This window comes from Phyllopteryx taeniolatus, chromosome 19 (genome assembly GCF_024500385.1).
Source record: "Phyllopteryx taeniolatus isolate TA_2022b chromosome 19, UOR_Ptae_1.2, whole genome shotgun sequence".
NCBI classification, from domain to species: domain Eukaryota; kingdom Metazoa; phylum Chordata; class Actinopteri; order Syngnathiformes; family Syngnathidae; genus Phyllopteryx; species Phyllopteryx taeniolatus.
Window position 1 is genome coordinate 12,500,692 of NC_084520.1, and position 15,678 is coordinate 12,516,369.

At 43.6% G+C, this 15,678-nt stretch overlaps 1 protein-coding gene across 5 annotated transcripts in view; it reads right to left on the bottom strand.

Annotated features, from left to right (window-relative positions):
- Positions 1-251: 251 nt before the first annotated feature.
- Positions 252-15,678, bottom strand: part of LOC133469427 (ankyrin repeat and fibronectin type-III domain-containing protein 1) — a 136,107-nt gene continuing 120,680 nt past the window's right edge. For 3 of the 5 annotated variants that reach the window (XM_061756475.1, XM_061756476.1, XM_061756473.1), the window contains 12 exons: positions 12,982-13,089; positions 10,237-10,336; positions 9,133-9,265; positions 8,702-8,821; positions 8,397-8,612; positions 7,420-7,586; positions 6,242-6,392; positions 4,839-5,007; positions 4,579-4,745; positions 4,219-4,426; positions 2,319-3,040; positions 252-1,712 (listed from right to left, as the gene is read on the bottom strand). In XM_061756475.1, coding sequence (XP_061612459.1) covers positions 1,416-1,712; positions 2,319-3,040; positions 4,219-4,426; positions 4,579-4,745; positions 4,839-5,007; positions 6,242-6,392; positions 7,420-7,586; positions 8,397-8,612; positions 8,702-8,821; positions 9,133-9,265; positions 10,237-10,336; positions 12,982-13,089 — 2,558 coding nt within the window. In that variant the 3' untranslated portion in view covers positions 252-1,415. The remainder of the gene's footprint in view (positions 1,713-2,318; positions 3,041-4,218; positions 4,427-4,578; positions 4,746-4,838; positions 5,008-6,241; positions 6,393-7,419; positions 7,587-8,396; positions 8,613-8,701; positions 8,822-9,132; positions 9,266-10,236; positions 10,337-12,981; positions 13,090-15,678) is intronic. The other 2 variants (XM_061756477.1, XM_061756478.1) reach the window with 1 other exon arrangement.

A 15,678-nucleotide genomic window follows, 5' to 3' on the forward strand; every position in this document is an offset into this window, starting at 1 on the left:
ACGCCGTGAGGTCATCGCAATGAGGAACAAACGTGTCCCGTTTTGGGGTGTCTGTGCCTCACACAGAGCTTCTTGGAGGAGAGTGAAGCAATAAGCTCCGGAAAAAAATGCGATCCAACACGCACTTGTGCAGGCTGCCGCTTGCCAAATAGTGTTCCCAGGTCTGGAGACTAACAGGTGGCGCTGCCCCTGACACAGGAAGTGCTAAAAATCACATAGAAACCTGTAGTTTCTTGTAGAAACCCACAAGAAAAAGAAAGAAAGCGAGTGGGAGTTTTTATTTTTGTCATATTCATTTATTGTTCAATAAAAATAGATTTTACAAAAAAAAAAAAAAGTGACGTGATGTCTCCTTCATGACTTTTGCTTGATGGATCCACCAAACAGCTCTTTGTAAACACGAGGCTAGCAAACACGTTTATGAGATGCCCCTCGGCTCCGAACCATCTTATGTCTTTAACGTACATTCAATACATCTCTCTATTTACACAGTTGTCCACATGAGTTCCCCCCCCCCATCTTTTTTTTTTTTTTTTTTTTTGCAATCGGCCCTTGTAAGAAACAACAATAACACTTTAAACAACATAAAAGAAGCTAAGCGCTCACACAGGAAAATAAGCCATTCTTAAAACCTAAAACACAACTTTAAACTATTTTTTCAACATACAGTAGAAGCACGTAACCACACTTTTTGTTCTTTTAGTAAAATTTGTAAACACTTTCCTCACGTGAACAGCAGAGGTTGTCATAGTAACCTGCACCTCCTGCTACAATTAGTTTGTGATACCGCCAAGCACAAAAAAAGCCTCTTTTTGATGAAAATATGTCCGGAAAAATTAAATCCAAGTGAGAGGTGTAAACAGTTATTTGAACGGAATGTGGACAATGTCAGGAGCTTTTTCGTGGTTTGTCCCAGAAATGGTTCACATTTTTGTTTCCTTTTTTAAAGTTATTGTTGCCCCTCTGAAAAGAAAAGCACCTTTCATTCCTCATGAGGAAGGATGGGCACCGCTTCCTGGTGCACTGTGGGTAATATCAAAACAGCAGAACACTGAACTGGTCAAGTTTTTAGCACGGCATAACAAGGGTAATTGAAAAGATGCACTCTGCACAATTCTTGGAAGATGTTTTGTTCATCATTGAAAATAAAAAGTATTGCTTGTTTATAAACTGCACATCTGCTGGTTTGAGTGATATATATATATTATTTTTTTTTTATAAGATCCAACGTTGGAGCTACAGCGTGTCGACTATACACTGGATGGTTGGTGGACACAAGGCTACAGGATACGTTTTCGATGGAAGCCTGTATCACTTTCAAAGCTCAGAATCAAGGATTTTCCTATAAGAAGCCACACATTTTTCCTCCAGAGGAAGTCATTTTGAATAACACCACAGTCTTTGAATTAAAAGCGTCACACTGTGGTGGCTCGGCCGTGTTTGAGAGCGAGGGGCGAGTAGGCCTTAATGCGCACGCACAACTTACCCCTCAGCCAGGGGTTTTGCAGCTCCAGCGGACAGAAGTCGTCCTGCAGCCACTTTTCCCGCTCGTCCACCACCAGCACGAGGCCAAAGTGCTTCAACTGTTCGGGGCCGTAGAAGGCGTCTTGATCCTGATCGCCGCCGCCGAGCATTTGCTGAGACACCAGGTTCATTTCTTGTACCACCAGCTGGACCATCTCGCCCGCTGACGTGCAAGGAGTCACGCAAAGCTGCAGCCAATAGAAGAGGATGTCATTTCAATTGTACATGGTGACATTAACTTCTAACCTCAAAAGCTATTCTACTTGCGGGAGATATTTAAAAGCTAAATTGTAAACGCCAACTCATGTGGCAACTGCAGGGTTGCCACTCACTAAAGTCCTATAATCTGAAAAAAGAAATCACCGCAATACTGTGATGTCTAAGTATAAATGTAGATTCTTGCAAGAGTTGTATAAATTATGACCGTCTGTGAGGCAGTGAAAGTGTCCGAGTTAGTTTGGATGAGTGAGTCGGGTTGGGGAGACTGGAGGGAGGAAGAGGAGCTGACATGTCTCTGCATGATGAAGTTGAGTTGAGTGAAGTGTTTTTTTTTTTTGGGGGGGGGGGGGGGGCGATTATCATAATTTATTTTTATAAATCGATTATCGATTTTTCTCTGTTCCGGTGGTGCTGTTTATCAGCTAGCGTTAGCTAGCGTGCCTTTTCAGACGGGCGTGCACAGCACTTGCACTTTTGTTATTCTTGAGAATAGACTTGTGACCATGCTACAGGTCTCAGTTTTCCATCAGTCACTTGACCTCATCATACGACGCGAGGAAATAAAAAATAAATACCTTGACACTGGTCTCCTTGGGGAGGCCGGTGCGGTACTGTGGGTACACTCGGAGCGTGGCGTGGCAGCCTTTCCTGTGGGCGGCCGGCCGCGGGGACGAGAGCTGCTGGGTGCCACTGTCCTCCGAAAGCGTCCGAGCAGGCGGGCGTTGTTGCGGGCCATGTTCGGCCGAGCAACAGCGGTCCACTGACGAGGGTCTGTGCCAACGTTGCTGCGGCGAAGTGGCCGGTGAAGAAGCATGACGCGAGTACGACTGGTGGTTGGCGGACATGGCCGAAGGGAACTCCAGGCTACTGGTGCGCACGCAGAAAGCCTGTCGCTTCTCGGTGATGTGTAACAGCTCAATCTGCCGGCTTGGCAGGATGAAGTCGCTGTCAAAAAGCTCAGGAGGCCCCCGCCGTCGCTCGGCCCCACAGCAGACACCCCCTCCGCACCGCCCGAGTTCCCGGCCTCGCTGCTGCTCCGAAGCCTGCAGGACGTCGGGCGTGGAGTCCCTCAGGGCGCCGCTTCCTCCCCCTTGTCCGCCTCTGCCGATCCCGACTCCTGAGCCGCTGCCGTCGCTGCGAAGGAAGCCGCGGGGCTCCAGGGGCGCGGAAGTAGAGAGCGGGGACGGGGGCAGCAGGTCCAGCTCGCGGGGGCTCTGGGCTCGGCTGGAGTCGTAGTCGCTGTCGGTGGTGAGGAAGACCTCGGAGGAGCCTTCCTCGTCCGACAGGCCTGCAAAGTCTGGGAAAAAAAGCAGGAGTATAAACTTTCCTACTTGTACAGTGCATCCGGACAGTATTTACAGGCTTCACTTTTTCACGTTGTTGTTTTGGGAAGGGAATCGAAAAAGAGACAGCTCCCAGTCATGTGATTCTTAGGAATCGTTTATTTGCTTGTCGGACAATTTCACTCTCATTTTACAAAGGAGTGTTGATGTCAGATGCAAGTGTATTTTGGTTCTGCAGTTTTCCATCATGGCAGAAGCACTCTAAAGTTTGGCTATATTTCACGTGAAAAGTTGATACTGACGCTACTTGCAACACTTACAAAGCTTTAATTTCGGGGAGAAAGAAAAACTTCCAATATGCAGCAGCAGAAACATCCTTTGTATTTTCATGTCATATAAGGCTATATATAATGATAATGACATCAATTACATACATCATTTGCATTATTTCAATCCCTCACCCAATGAGAATCGATAAGCAATCGGATCATTAAGCAGAATCGAAAATGGAATCGGTATCGCAAAATTCTTACCAATTCTTATCCTTACTTGTATTACAGCCTTATTATTTCATTCAACAGCTTTAGAATATACTTTAAATTTCTGCTACTGGTCTATAAATCACTAAACGGTTTAAGTCCTGAATACATGAATGAAATGCTAATGGAATATAAACCCAGTAGGGCTCTGAGATCGACAGACTCAGGTCAAATAGTGGAGCACAGAGTCCAAAGCAAAGATGTCGAAGCAGCATTTAGCTATTATGCTGCACACAAATGGAATAAAGTTGCCAACAGAAGTGACGTCAGCCCCAAGTGTGCATATTTTTAAGTCCAGGTTAAAAACTCGTTCTCTTTTTTCCCCCCATGCTTTTTAGAGCATTTCCACTTTTTAATTAATTAATTTAAATTTCTTGCACTGTATGCTGTTTTTTTATTTTATTATTATTATTATTTTTTAATTCTCTATGTTTTAAATGTTTATAAGCAGTTTTTTTCTTTGTTTTTAAATGCTTTTAATCATGTAAAGCACATTGAGTTACCTTGTGTATGAAATGCGCTATATAAAATAAAAATGCTTTGCTTTGCTTCAAAATTCTATTCCAGTTTGAAATGAACACAACAAAATGTTGATAAAGTAGTAAAATGTTGCGAATACTTGCACTATGAAGGCATCGAATTTTGCGTCAGACCTGAGTGCTTGCGGCAAGGTTCTGGTGAAGGCAAGGGGGAGGGCATGAAGTCGGGCTGGGAGGAGGTGGAGGTGGGCTTGTCAGGCATCACATCCTTGGAGAAGTCGATCAAGCCGCCGATGGATATGCCTCCCGTCGGCTGTTTGTAGCGGGCGTACTGCAAGGCCTCCATGATCCACCTGGCGTCACGCCACACCTCCTCCATTTGCTGTCGTTATAAACCAGTTTTAAGCAAGTCCTAAAATTGGCGAGTTAAGTCTGACTCCAGTCAAGTTATGCGACTGGAGTCCCACCTTTAGTTTATGATTCCAGAAGTAAAAGGCAGTTAGAAAGAAGAATGTTCTGGTTGTGTTCTTCTACCTGAATGTGTTCTTGGAGCTGCTGGTGCTTCTTCTTGGCAGCGGCGAGCTCTTCTTCAGAGAAAGCCTCCCTCAGGGCTTGCTGGGACATGAGCGACTCCAGCTCTAGCAAGGCGGACACCCGGCAGTACTGGCCGATGAAACCGGGGCAATAGGCGTTAAAGTGGACTGGCGGGGGAGAAGAGGAGGCGGTAAATTCAACGCGTTCATCGCAGCGAATCACGCTTCACGTCTACGACGTATCAAATGTCGGACGCTCACCCAGTTCAAAGATCTGCAGGGGCAGCGTGAGGAAGCCCGAGCGGGGCGAGTAGGGATTATTCTGACCGGGAGCTGTGCACACTTCATCGCTCGGAGGCAGGAGAAGAAGGAAGGACACCTTGTCTCCAAACTCCAACACTTCCTGAGTATAGATCCGGAAGTCCTGTGCCTGGAAACACACAGAAAGGCGGAGCAGTACTTTTCCCATTAGATGTATTGGGACACGATTATTAATCAATGAATTCAGTGATTACCAACCACGTGTTTTTGTTTTGTATTTGTGTTGTCCCGTTCAATAAATGGCTGAAAGTGCATCGGTGAGTGTGGCTCTCCTTTTGTTTTCCAACTTCATTTTAGTCACTGAATAAATTAATGTCTGCGCCATTCTCCTTGCGAGTGTTTTTACTTTGCATTCATGTGTTAGAAGGTTTGACCTGTTCAATAAATGGCTGAAAGTCCATGGGTGACTGTGGCTCAGCTTTTTTTGGGCTTCACTTCAGTCAATGATCGAACACATTTCTGCTCCATGCTCCATGCGAGTGTTTTCATTTTGCATTTGTGTGTTTGACTGGTTCAATACGGAGTGTGACTATCCTTTTTTCCCCTTTTTCTCCTTTTTTTCCACTCAAGCGGTGGCATTATCATTATTTTAGTATCTATACTTTTTGTGAAATTTTTGTTTGCTGGTGTGCTGTGAGATTTTTACAATGTAAAATATGTGCCTTGGCTAAATAAAGGTTGGCAAACTGATTTAATTTATCTATCAGCGTTTGGTCTAAACACTTTATAGTTCACCCTGAATCTTAATTTTTCAGCTTTCCAAGACATTTTTACAGTTTAATTTTGGAGGATTTCTCTGTGTACTTTTGTATATCATAATATGGAATAAAAAAAAAAAATGGGGATGCTTGATCTATTTGTGCCTTGCAATCAGCTGGCGACCAGTTCAAGGTGTTGCCTGTCTCTCACCCAAAGTCAGCTGAAATAGTCTCCAGCACACCCTTGACCCTAATGAGGACAAGAGCTAAAGAAAGCTATATAACAATTTTATCCAAATGTCCCAATACCTTTGTTCATATGGTGTAGCACAGGACGCAGTCAGTGCTGAATGTCATCCATAATCCATGTTTTACGCAAACTGTAAACCCAAGGTCATGAATGGTTGCATGCTTGTTGAACTTAGTAGGCAGGTCACTTCCTGTTGGTAGACTATGTGTTGAGAAAAAAGCCAATTTCCAGGAAATTGCGAGCATGTTCAATTACATAAACCATGGGAGTTAGTGGTCTAACCAAAAATGACCAGAATCACATCAGAATAAACTTTTGCGGGTTCAAATGTTTCCAGACAATAAACGATAATGCGCATTGTCATGGAGGACCACACAGTGTGGCGTCGCTCTGACCTGGTTGCCGGGGACATTAATGTGGGCGATTAGATCCTTGATGGCGCTACGCAGGTCGTGCAGGAGGGGACGTGGGCCGCTCTGCGCGCTGGCCTCCGTCTCCATCGTCTCCTCCAGGGAGCTGAGGGCCTGCAGCCATTGCCACTCCTCTCTGAAGCAACACAAACAACTCATGTGGAAGCCACTTTAAATGGTCCCAGAGACACTTAAAGTAGGGGATTTCAAAATGTTCAGGGTCAAGATTTTGAAATGTTTTCCAAGGACTCCCTCCCTCAGTTTCATGTGTAGGCCTACAGGCCATAGAAATGTTAAAAAATTACATTTTTTCGAGAAAAGTCAGTCAAAGTTTGTGCTTTTCCAAGATAACATTCTAATATAAAGGAAGACAGTAATATAGATAGATAGCAATAAGACAGTATTTTAATTATATAAATACAACTTTATTCTCGTACACATACATACACCTTTTTTTCTGGAAAAGATGCCTTTATTCTCCAAATCAGTGATCCTGAAGGTTGTAACGCTCACTCGTAGTATGTGTACGCGGGCTCCCTTTAGTGTTACGCAAAAGAATCATTGACTAAGTACAGTTCAGTTGTATTTAATACCTTTCCATCTAATCTTTAAGAACTGTTTTTAAACATTCATTACATAGGTACAAATTTTCATTTCACTTTTGTGAGCAATACATTTCAATGAAATCATAATTTAAGCGTTTTTTCATTTTCTCGTATATAAGCGCAGTGTTATTGTTCAAACTGCAATGTTAGAGTGGCTTACAGTAATATTAAGTATACTTTTTAGGAATAAAATGTGTCTCATTAGGATGAGCACTATTACACCCAAGTAATTTTTAGGTGCTACTTGGTGTAAAAGGTTTGAAAACCATTGCTCTACAAAAATATGACAATATTTTCCAATTAAATAAACCATACTGTACGCCTTTTGTTCTAAAACAAACAACTTTATGAATGCAAGGCTGTCATATTTATGTGATGAAATATCACAATCATATCAGAGCTTTTAATTGACCTAAAGTTTGTTTAGTACGTTTGTTTGTTTGTTTGTTTGTTTGTTTTTGGCATACCCGCTCCCCATTTTCAAATGATATGACAGCATTCATTGACCTACGGCTCCCCTGACCTCAGTTTGAGAATCACTGAATAAAGGCTCCCGACCTGGAGACGTTACTGTTGTCTCGTATCTTGGTGTGACAGAGGACGTTGGGGAGCTTCTGGGGTACCAGCGCTCTGATCTGCTCCACGGAGGTGCACAGCTTCAAATATCCCAGGTACAAGCCAGGAGACAAGAGCTTCCTGCTCCGCCGGTGATAAGCAAGCTTCTCCTGTGGACAGAAAAAAAAAAAAAAAAAAAAAAGGCGGGCTTGATCATAATCCTTTGGGGTTGTTCTTATTGTTGTCATCTGTTTTCCTGCCAGTAATTCTGATGCATTGCAAAATTGCCCCCGCTAAGTATTTCTGCTGTATTCCATGATACAGCTTGGTGGTAAGGGAGCACAAAGCAAGTATTTCAGTGAACTGCGGTTTATCCAGAAGGGAATTGTCCAGCATTGTTTCGGAACCACAAGGCCAAATCTACTTATGCTGGAGACACAGCATTTGCAACACTGGCATTGAATTTAATAAGTTCGACAAACAAAATAAACTGGAGAAATTGCTTCCAGATTGAAGAATTTATCATTAGGGTTAGGGAAACACGCAAGGGAGCCTATCATAAACACATTCAATTGTAATTTGAAAGTGCCTGAGTGAGCAGCTTTGAAACAGAAGGGGGTGGGATAATCATTATTATTATTGTTATTATTATTATTATTATTATTGTAACTAACATTCCCTCAATGTAAGATCCAAAGAGAAACTTGTGATTTTTATTCATTGACTAGAAAGTCAATTGAGAGTTGTTCCAATGTTTGGTAAAACTTCCCCGCCCCCAAAACATTATATACCATTATGCAAGGCCCATTTTGTTGACGAGGAGAATGAGCCTAATATAAACCGCAAGCGCTCCTGGCCATTCATAAACACCATGGAAGCAAGCCTGTATCCAAAACAAAAGCACGAATAACCAGTTTTCCAAAACGCAGCTGTAATCCCATCAGTGTCTCTCGATTCTACTCAAGTAGCACGTGACGTACGTGCAGCGTGATGAGGAGCATGTCCAGAGCAGTGGGCTCCTCGGGGGAGGAAATGGACTTGCGTTGTAGCTGCAATTTGCAAAGCTGCATCCAACGCACACCGTCCAGGTTCTGAGAAGCATTCATGTCCTTCAGGAGCACCAGAAGGGCGTTACCGTGCTTGTCTTTGATTGGCTCGAAATACACTTGACCCAGGTCTTGTGTTCCCAGCATGCCCTGAGAGACGGAATCACATCAGAAGTGCGTCTCGAGCTTTGGCCTTCATGGTGAATTTTCAAAAAAGATTTGGAGTCCTGAAGTCCTACCTGGAGATGAGAGACAGCTTGGAGCATCTTGAGGCGTGTTTGCAGGGTGCAGGAACAAGCCGACTGTGTGGGATTGAGACACTGCTGTAGCCAGGGAATCTCCTCCCACAAGTAGGATACCTGTTGAGTGACAAAATATCCACCAGTTTCATTTTTTTTATATTAAATTGGCATCATATCATCAATTCAGCCATATTTTCTATTTCAGCACAGACTGGGAATAATAGTAATTTGTAGAAAAGTCCCAATCACATTTTTTTGGCACCCAAGTCTGAGTCGAGTCACTGCCGATACCGACCTTGACAATGCATTCGTTATTGAATTAGTTATTATTATTATTAATTTGGAGTCAATAGCCATTGTTTTTCGTGCTGTTGTTTTTTTTCCAGAAACAGCTGTCTCCCTATGTAATCCTGCCGCCTGGAATGTACCTTTGTAAACCAGAGGAAGTCCTGCATCAGGGAGCTGGGGTAGGAATCCTCAACCTCCACGATGGGAATCTGGTCCTCGGGAGTCACCAGGATACTGTCATCTCTGTAGAAGATGGATGTCAAATAAAGTCCTCTGGAAGTAAAAAAAAAAAAAGAACACATTATAGTTGACACACTACAGAGGAAGTACCTCGCGTAAACAATGATGCAGCTATGTAGAGTACATATAACATTACAAAAGTTTAATTTCATTACTTAACCAGTCTCCCTTTGTTTTGTAAAACTTTCACTGAGTGATGTGACCAAACACCACTCAACTGTCGCGCAGCATCTGCGTTTCCACCACTAGATTTTATTAGTGGCCGACTGTTGGTCACTAGTTTTGCTGCTGTTCAAGATTTGAATCACAGGTAAACGGCATCACAGATGTAACGGCCAAAGAGTAGTATATGTGGCGCCTCGAAACGTTGTTTCTGGATAACAGTTTTTCTGTGGCACAGAGTTGGTTATGTTAATTGAATTTGTTAAATGGCTGGAAATTACAAGAAAAATTATTATTATTATTATTTTTTTTTTAAACATTTGTTTATATATCACTGATCTCACTGGACAATTTGGAACAAATGCAATGTTTCTATATAATATCTAGTAGAACTAGAAGAGAGCATTTATTGCAAAAGGTGAGGGTATAAATATTTTCTCAAAATAACGTTCAGTGTTTTGCCACTTTATTTTCATCTGCAGCCAAAAGAAACCCATTCAACAGATAAAAATACATTTTAACCAATAACCAAGTAACCAATTTAATGTTTTCTAAGAAAACAGACTGCTGCCATTCAAGGGTTTGGTGGTCACTTGGAAATGTCCTTATTTGGCAAAAGAAAGAGCGTTTTAATTTTTTTTTAATCACGTTCATAATGTCTATACTTTATTTCGGATTATTTTCATGTTATCTTCATTGAATAAAAAACATTTTTACATTTCAAACATTTCTCAGTGACTATATAACGAAATATACAGTAGTGGTTTTCTTTCAAAAACAAGGATATTTCTGAGTGACTCCACACTTTTAAATGTCCATTCCACCAAGAAAATCTCATTTACCTTTTCAAGCTTTTGACAAATTTGCTGTTGGGTTGAAAGAGGTGACGCAGGCTTTTGGAGACAGAATGTTTTCTGCCCTGTGCTGGCGCTTTGCACTGTTCTGTGAGGACAAGAATAATGAATAAATGACATTGTATGTGTTTTTTTTTGTTTGTTTGTTTGTTTTTCTTAACTGCCGAGTGTGACAAATTGTGCCCATTACCCTGACTGGCTGCCACCAATGAATACCTGTGTCCTGACACATCTCCTCCAGTGACAGGCTGTTACCTAATTGACAACAAACCTGACACGTTCAACAACACGGTCAAAGTGGAATGTTTTTTGACATTTCGTACGCTCCAGTGGCGCGGCACGATTTGACAACCAGCAGCAGACTATGGGCCTTGAGGGAACCACTAGCTCTCAACTCCCAGAGGGACACTAACTGTGTGTGCGTGTGTTTGTGTGCGCGTGTGTGTTTACCTGTGCATACTTTAGCCGCTGGAGCATGGCACGTCTTGAGCTACGGCCATACGAGTGGAGCCAAGGAGCTGTAGTAATATGTGTGTGTGTGTCTGTATGCGTCTTAACCCTTTGCCACTCACTGACAGGGAGGTCAGTTAAGTCTGTGGGGACGTGTTTATTTTTAGTGGGCCTTCAGGGGGTTGGAGGCAAGAGAGGGAGGTGTATGTGTGTGTGTGTGTGGGCGCCTGTTGGTGAGATAACGCACCTCCCGTCTCATTAGGCACCCCGTGCAGATTCCCTCCCCTCCCAGGTGATCATACTCTCGCCCCCAGGCCACTTAGAGTCAATAAATCCCCTCATTCAGGAGTAGGGAGAACTAATTTTCCCTTCAGGTGGACACGACGAGGCGGAGTAAAAACAGCGCCCCTCGACCCCTCTCACCTCCCCCCGAATTTCTCCCCGTACACGAGCGTGCTGAGCTGCGGGCCTTCAGTGTGCGCTTGTCACCGAGTAAGACAGACAAGTCGGGCTGACTGCTGGGGTGCCAGTGTTAGTCAAGGCCTCTTTCACAGTTTAATTAATTGTGTTTGGACAAGGGGGAGAGGGCAGCCCGGGCTGTGGGGCGAGCGTACACGGACGTGGGGGAGCGAGCATGCGCTTGAATATTTGTGTCTGTTCATGTACATGTGTATCTATGTCTATCTTTATGCGTGTGTGTATATGTATGGGGTGTACTGTAGACGGGGACGACTGGCGGGCTGCGAGGGCTCCTGTGTGTGTGTGTGTGTGTGAGGCTGCAGTAAGTCAATGTAATTTATGCCCTCTCCTGACTCCAGCCTAGAACTCGTCTCTAACAGGAATAACAAACATGACCCAGGGACACGGCACCTTGGCTACCGTGCCTGAACTTTCAAGCTCAATCAGCCGTCGTCTGAAGAACGGCGAGCGCGCTCAATACTGACTATTATACGGAGTGTCCCTACATTCACATGGTAGCGCGCCACAGTGGACAATAGTAAGTGGGCGAGTGTGTTTAGGAGAGAAAGCGAGCTGGACAAGCCTGTCAATGCTGAATGCGGTCGGCCGTCATGTAAAAGAGTCAGTGTGGACAGCTTTTGACACTTATGGGAGCAGCTTACAGCCGCCAGTGTTTGGCGATATAAACAGTTTGAGTGCGCGAGAAGCCGATCTGCACTTTGTCACCAAGAGGGAGGTATTCAGCGAGGGGGAAGGGCTGAGTCATGGAAAGACGCCGGGTATTACTTTTGAGGGGCCCCCGACATGTCGCGCCTCAGATTGTTACGCGTCTATCGAGCAGTGTTGGGAAGTAAAGATGTCAAATACTTAATTGCTGTAATTCCCTGTGTTTGAGACAAGAAAATATCTCTGGTTATAGCCTCCAGTGGCTGGAATATATCCCACCGGTCATCACAGGGCTTTCCCATGCCACAACAACGAGGCCCTCTAAAGCAGCTATCCGCTCCTCGCTCTTCCCTCATTCTCTGCGTGATGTGCACACTCACGGCCGACAACGAGGCACTCTAAAGCAGCCACGGCAGCGGACTAAATGGAGGGAACATTCAGATAGTTTTAGACAGATAGTTAATGTATTTTTCTGATGACTTTTTACTTCTACTCCCTACATTTGAAGAAAGATACGGTATTTTCTACTTCTTGCTTCTTAAGTGGACAAAACAGGAACAGCAGCGACATAGAGGAATGAGAACCAGCAAGCATTAACGACGACGACGCAACAAATTCGGAGATGCAAGATATTCCCCTTACATGGCCTCATTTAAGAGAATTAATTTTTTTGTTTGTGTCAGCTACATGTGTGATTTATAGTGAATGTGTTGTCTTGTGCCAGCCTAAAAGCCAACAGCTTCTGGCATTCAAAATTCTCCGTCTAATCTGGAAAAGCACATACAGCCAGCCGTCCATTGCTCACGTTTGTTTAGAGAGTGTTTTCTGTAACATGAACCACTACGGTGGCTTAAAAAAAATAAAAAAATCCTGATGTGTTTGTTTAAAATGTATTGCAGGTTCACGCTGCTACATCAGCACTGAGTCGCACTCACGTCGCGGGTCAAGTATATTTGCAGCCCTCGTGTTTTAAGTTCCTACTCCCCCTTGTTAAATCTAATGCCGCCATAAAACCCTGAGGCGGATTAAAAATCACACACTCATCCATAGTTGATTGGTTTAAAGGGCTGCGGTTTTGAGCATGTAAATCATTGAGGGTATCATATGACTGCTGAGTCTTTTAACAGCCAATAAATCAATCTAAAGGGTTTATTATACCGTGGCAGACACAGCTCTGATGGGCATCTTTTATTTGGGCAAGCAGCTGGTCTAGAACCTCCTCCTGGCCTCCTTGGCGGGGAGCACGGTCGTCGACATCCCTCCAATCTGCAGAAGAATGAGAGATACGGAGCATTTCAGAGAAGTGAGCAAGTGCTGTCCTGCTTTCTTCGGGGAAAACATGAATTATGTAAAACAGTAACTATAAAAAAATAAACAAAACAAAAAATAGCATTGCAGTAAGAAAAAAAACTGTTTAATGCCCTTAGTCTAGTATCGTCTCATCTAGACTAATTATTCCGGCTAATAATGCAGACCAGTGGATCCCACAACATAACGTAACATTTCATTTGGAATTGCGAGACATTGTCTTCCAATTTCTTCTTTCGACCCATCGACAGTAGCTGGTTTCAAGTCATAAACCTCATCTTTCAGACATCAACATTTATTTTTTTAGCACTTTCGCGCCACTCTTTCCCAGATGGATCAGTGAAACAATCCAGTAGGTGTGTCATGTTATCTCAAACCTTCCTTTACTTTCCACTATACAGTGTTACACTATGACTTAACATCAGTCTGTATACCCTTTCAAGCATTACTTACACGGGTCTAAAGAGGACATGGACTACATAGCGCAAAGTCTTTGAACTGGCGCATGAGTTATAAAGGCCTATCAGGTGTTATGTTCGGTCTTTGTATTTTCCCAAAACTTCCTATTGCCTTAAGCACAAAACTGCCACTATGACAGATGGCCATTTTTTGTTCCAAATGCTATCATTACACTACTTCGTCACATTGTAGAACAGCCTGGAAGTGTATGTTGCATTGGGTGTATCACGGGTCACAAACACAACTATGCGTGTACTCTCTTCAATATGCTCAGAGAGAATGTGAACGGGCAGACGAAACGAGGCGCCAGAAAGAATACACTCGCTATCAAGTTCTTCGTTTGGATTAGAGTCAAGAGATTTCACTTGGAGTAAATCAGGGGAAATTTCATCCTCCCAAAAGCGACAGTATGTTGCTCAATGTGTGTTAAAGGAGCAGTTGTTTGAAAGTTTAAGTACCGTAACAGCTATGCTAATCTAGTTTTCACATGCCAGGTAGTGACGGCGTGTAAACATCACAACCTGGAGTGTGATATTGCTGTAATAAAAAACAAATTATGATTTGTTTGTTTATTTAATCAGTTATTCGGCCGCTCCATTATGAGTTAAAAGTTGCACAAAGCAGTCCGGAAATGGCTGTGTACTCGTTAACCACGTTAGCATGTTTGCCGAGTGTCCACTCTTGTTTGTACACTGAATGTGTCAAACTATCATTTCAGCATATGAGCACACCTGGAGGTTTGCGGTGACATCTCCTGGCTTCTCTCCTTGCTGTCGTCATCATCTGCCGACGGGTAATACTTTTAACCAAATGTTAGTTCTTGAAATATTAATTAATTAATTAATTTTTAATAAACCACAGCAATGTTAGCTAACCACTGACGGCTGATGTAGGCCAGATTAGCGGTTTAGAACACCTGTGAGGCGGAGTATTATGTTAAGTTATATACTGTATATCACTCATGGAATTACTTTTGTCCAATTAAACTATTTGGTTGGGACTAACTGCTGTATAAATTAGCATTAAGCTAGCTGACTGTCATTCAACAAAATGATATGGTTTGGTTGAACATTTGTGTAGAGTTGTACGTTTCAATGTTTAATTTTCTAATGTTTTATGTTGCAGTTTTATAGTCCACGTCAACTGGGAGTGACAAATATACAGCTTGAAGCAAGAAAATTGGTCCACTGTAAATGTAAACATCTGATCTGTAGCGAATGAGCTTCAGTTCGACTAGTTTGGGTCCTCAAGCTGCCTCGGACCCCCTAACATTTAGGCCTTTATATTAGCTGCTTCTCAAACAGATACAGTCGTATATTAAGAGTACTTGGAGAGCAGGGCGCACATAGAACAGTCAGTGCACACATGCAGACACACACTCACACACACAAGCACCATGGCTGGAACATAACACAGCACACTTTGCCTCCCAAAGCAATAAAAACACAAGTAGTAAAAGGACATTTACGAATGCATCAATGAAAAGTCTGTACGTTCCATTAAAAGAATACTGAAAATCTATTCACTATCTAGGCCTGCATTAAGAATCACACAGGCACACTCTTTCTACCTCCACCCCCCCCCGATCCAGAAAGTGATCCTTCAGCACGACTGCCCTCTATGCATCCCACGTTTGCTCCCTGAAGGATGTGTCAGCGATAAACCCTCCTCCCCCGCACCCCCTTCTCGTACCATCACGCACCACCCTCACCCCCAACTCCCGCTCGCGAAGCCCCCCGGAGGGCGAGCGGGGCCGAAACACGGTGAGCTCTATTCCCGGAAAGGTGCCTGTCCAGACAGGACAAGCGGACCCTTTAATGGGCGTCCACGGCCCGGTATAAGGCCCCCACTGTTGGGGCCGCGCCGCGCGCTACAGCACAGACATGCAAATATTTCCAGTGGTAGGCCCAAATGGAAAATACAAACACGCAACATCGAAATTAGCTCAGAGAGCGGGAGGAAGGTGGACAGTTGAGAAAAATAAAAGAGAGAGGGAAAGCCTCGTCTCTTAGAAAAGAAGACACAAACACGGCGTGCTGGTAAGGACAAACACCTTCATGTGTCCCGCAGATGTGCCACGAGGGTGCC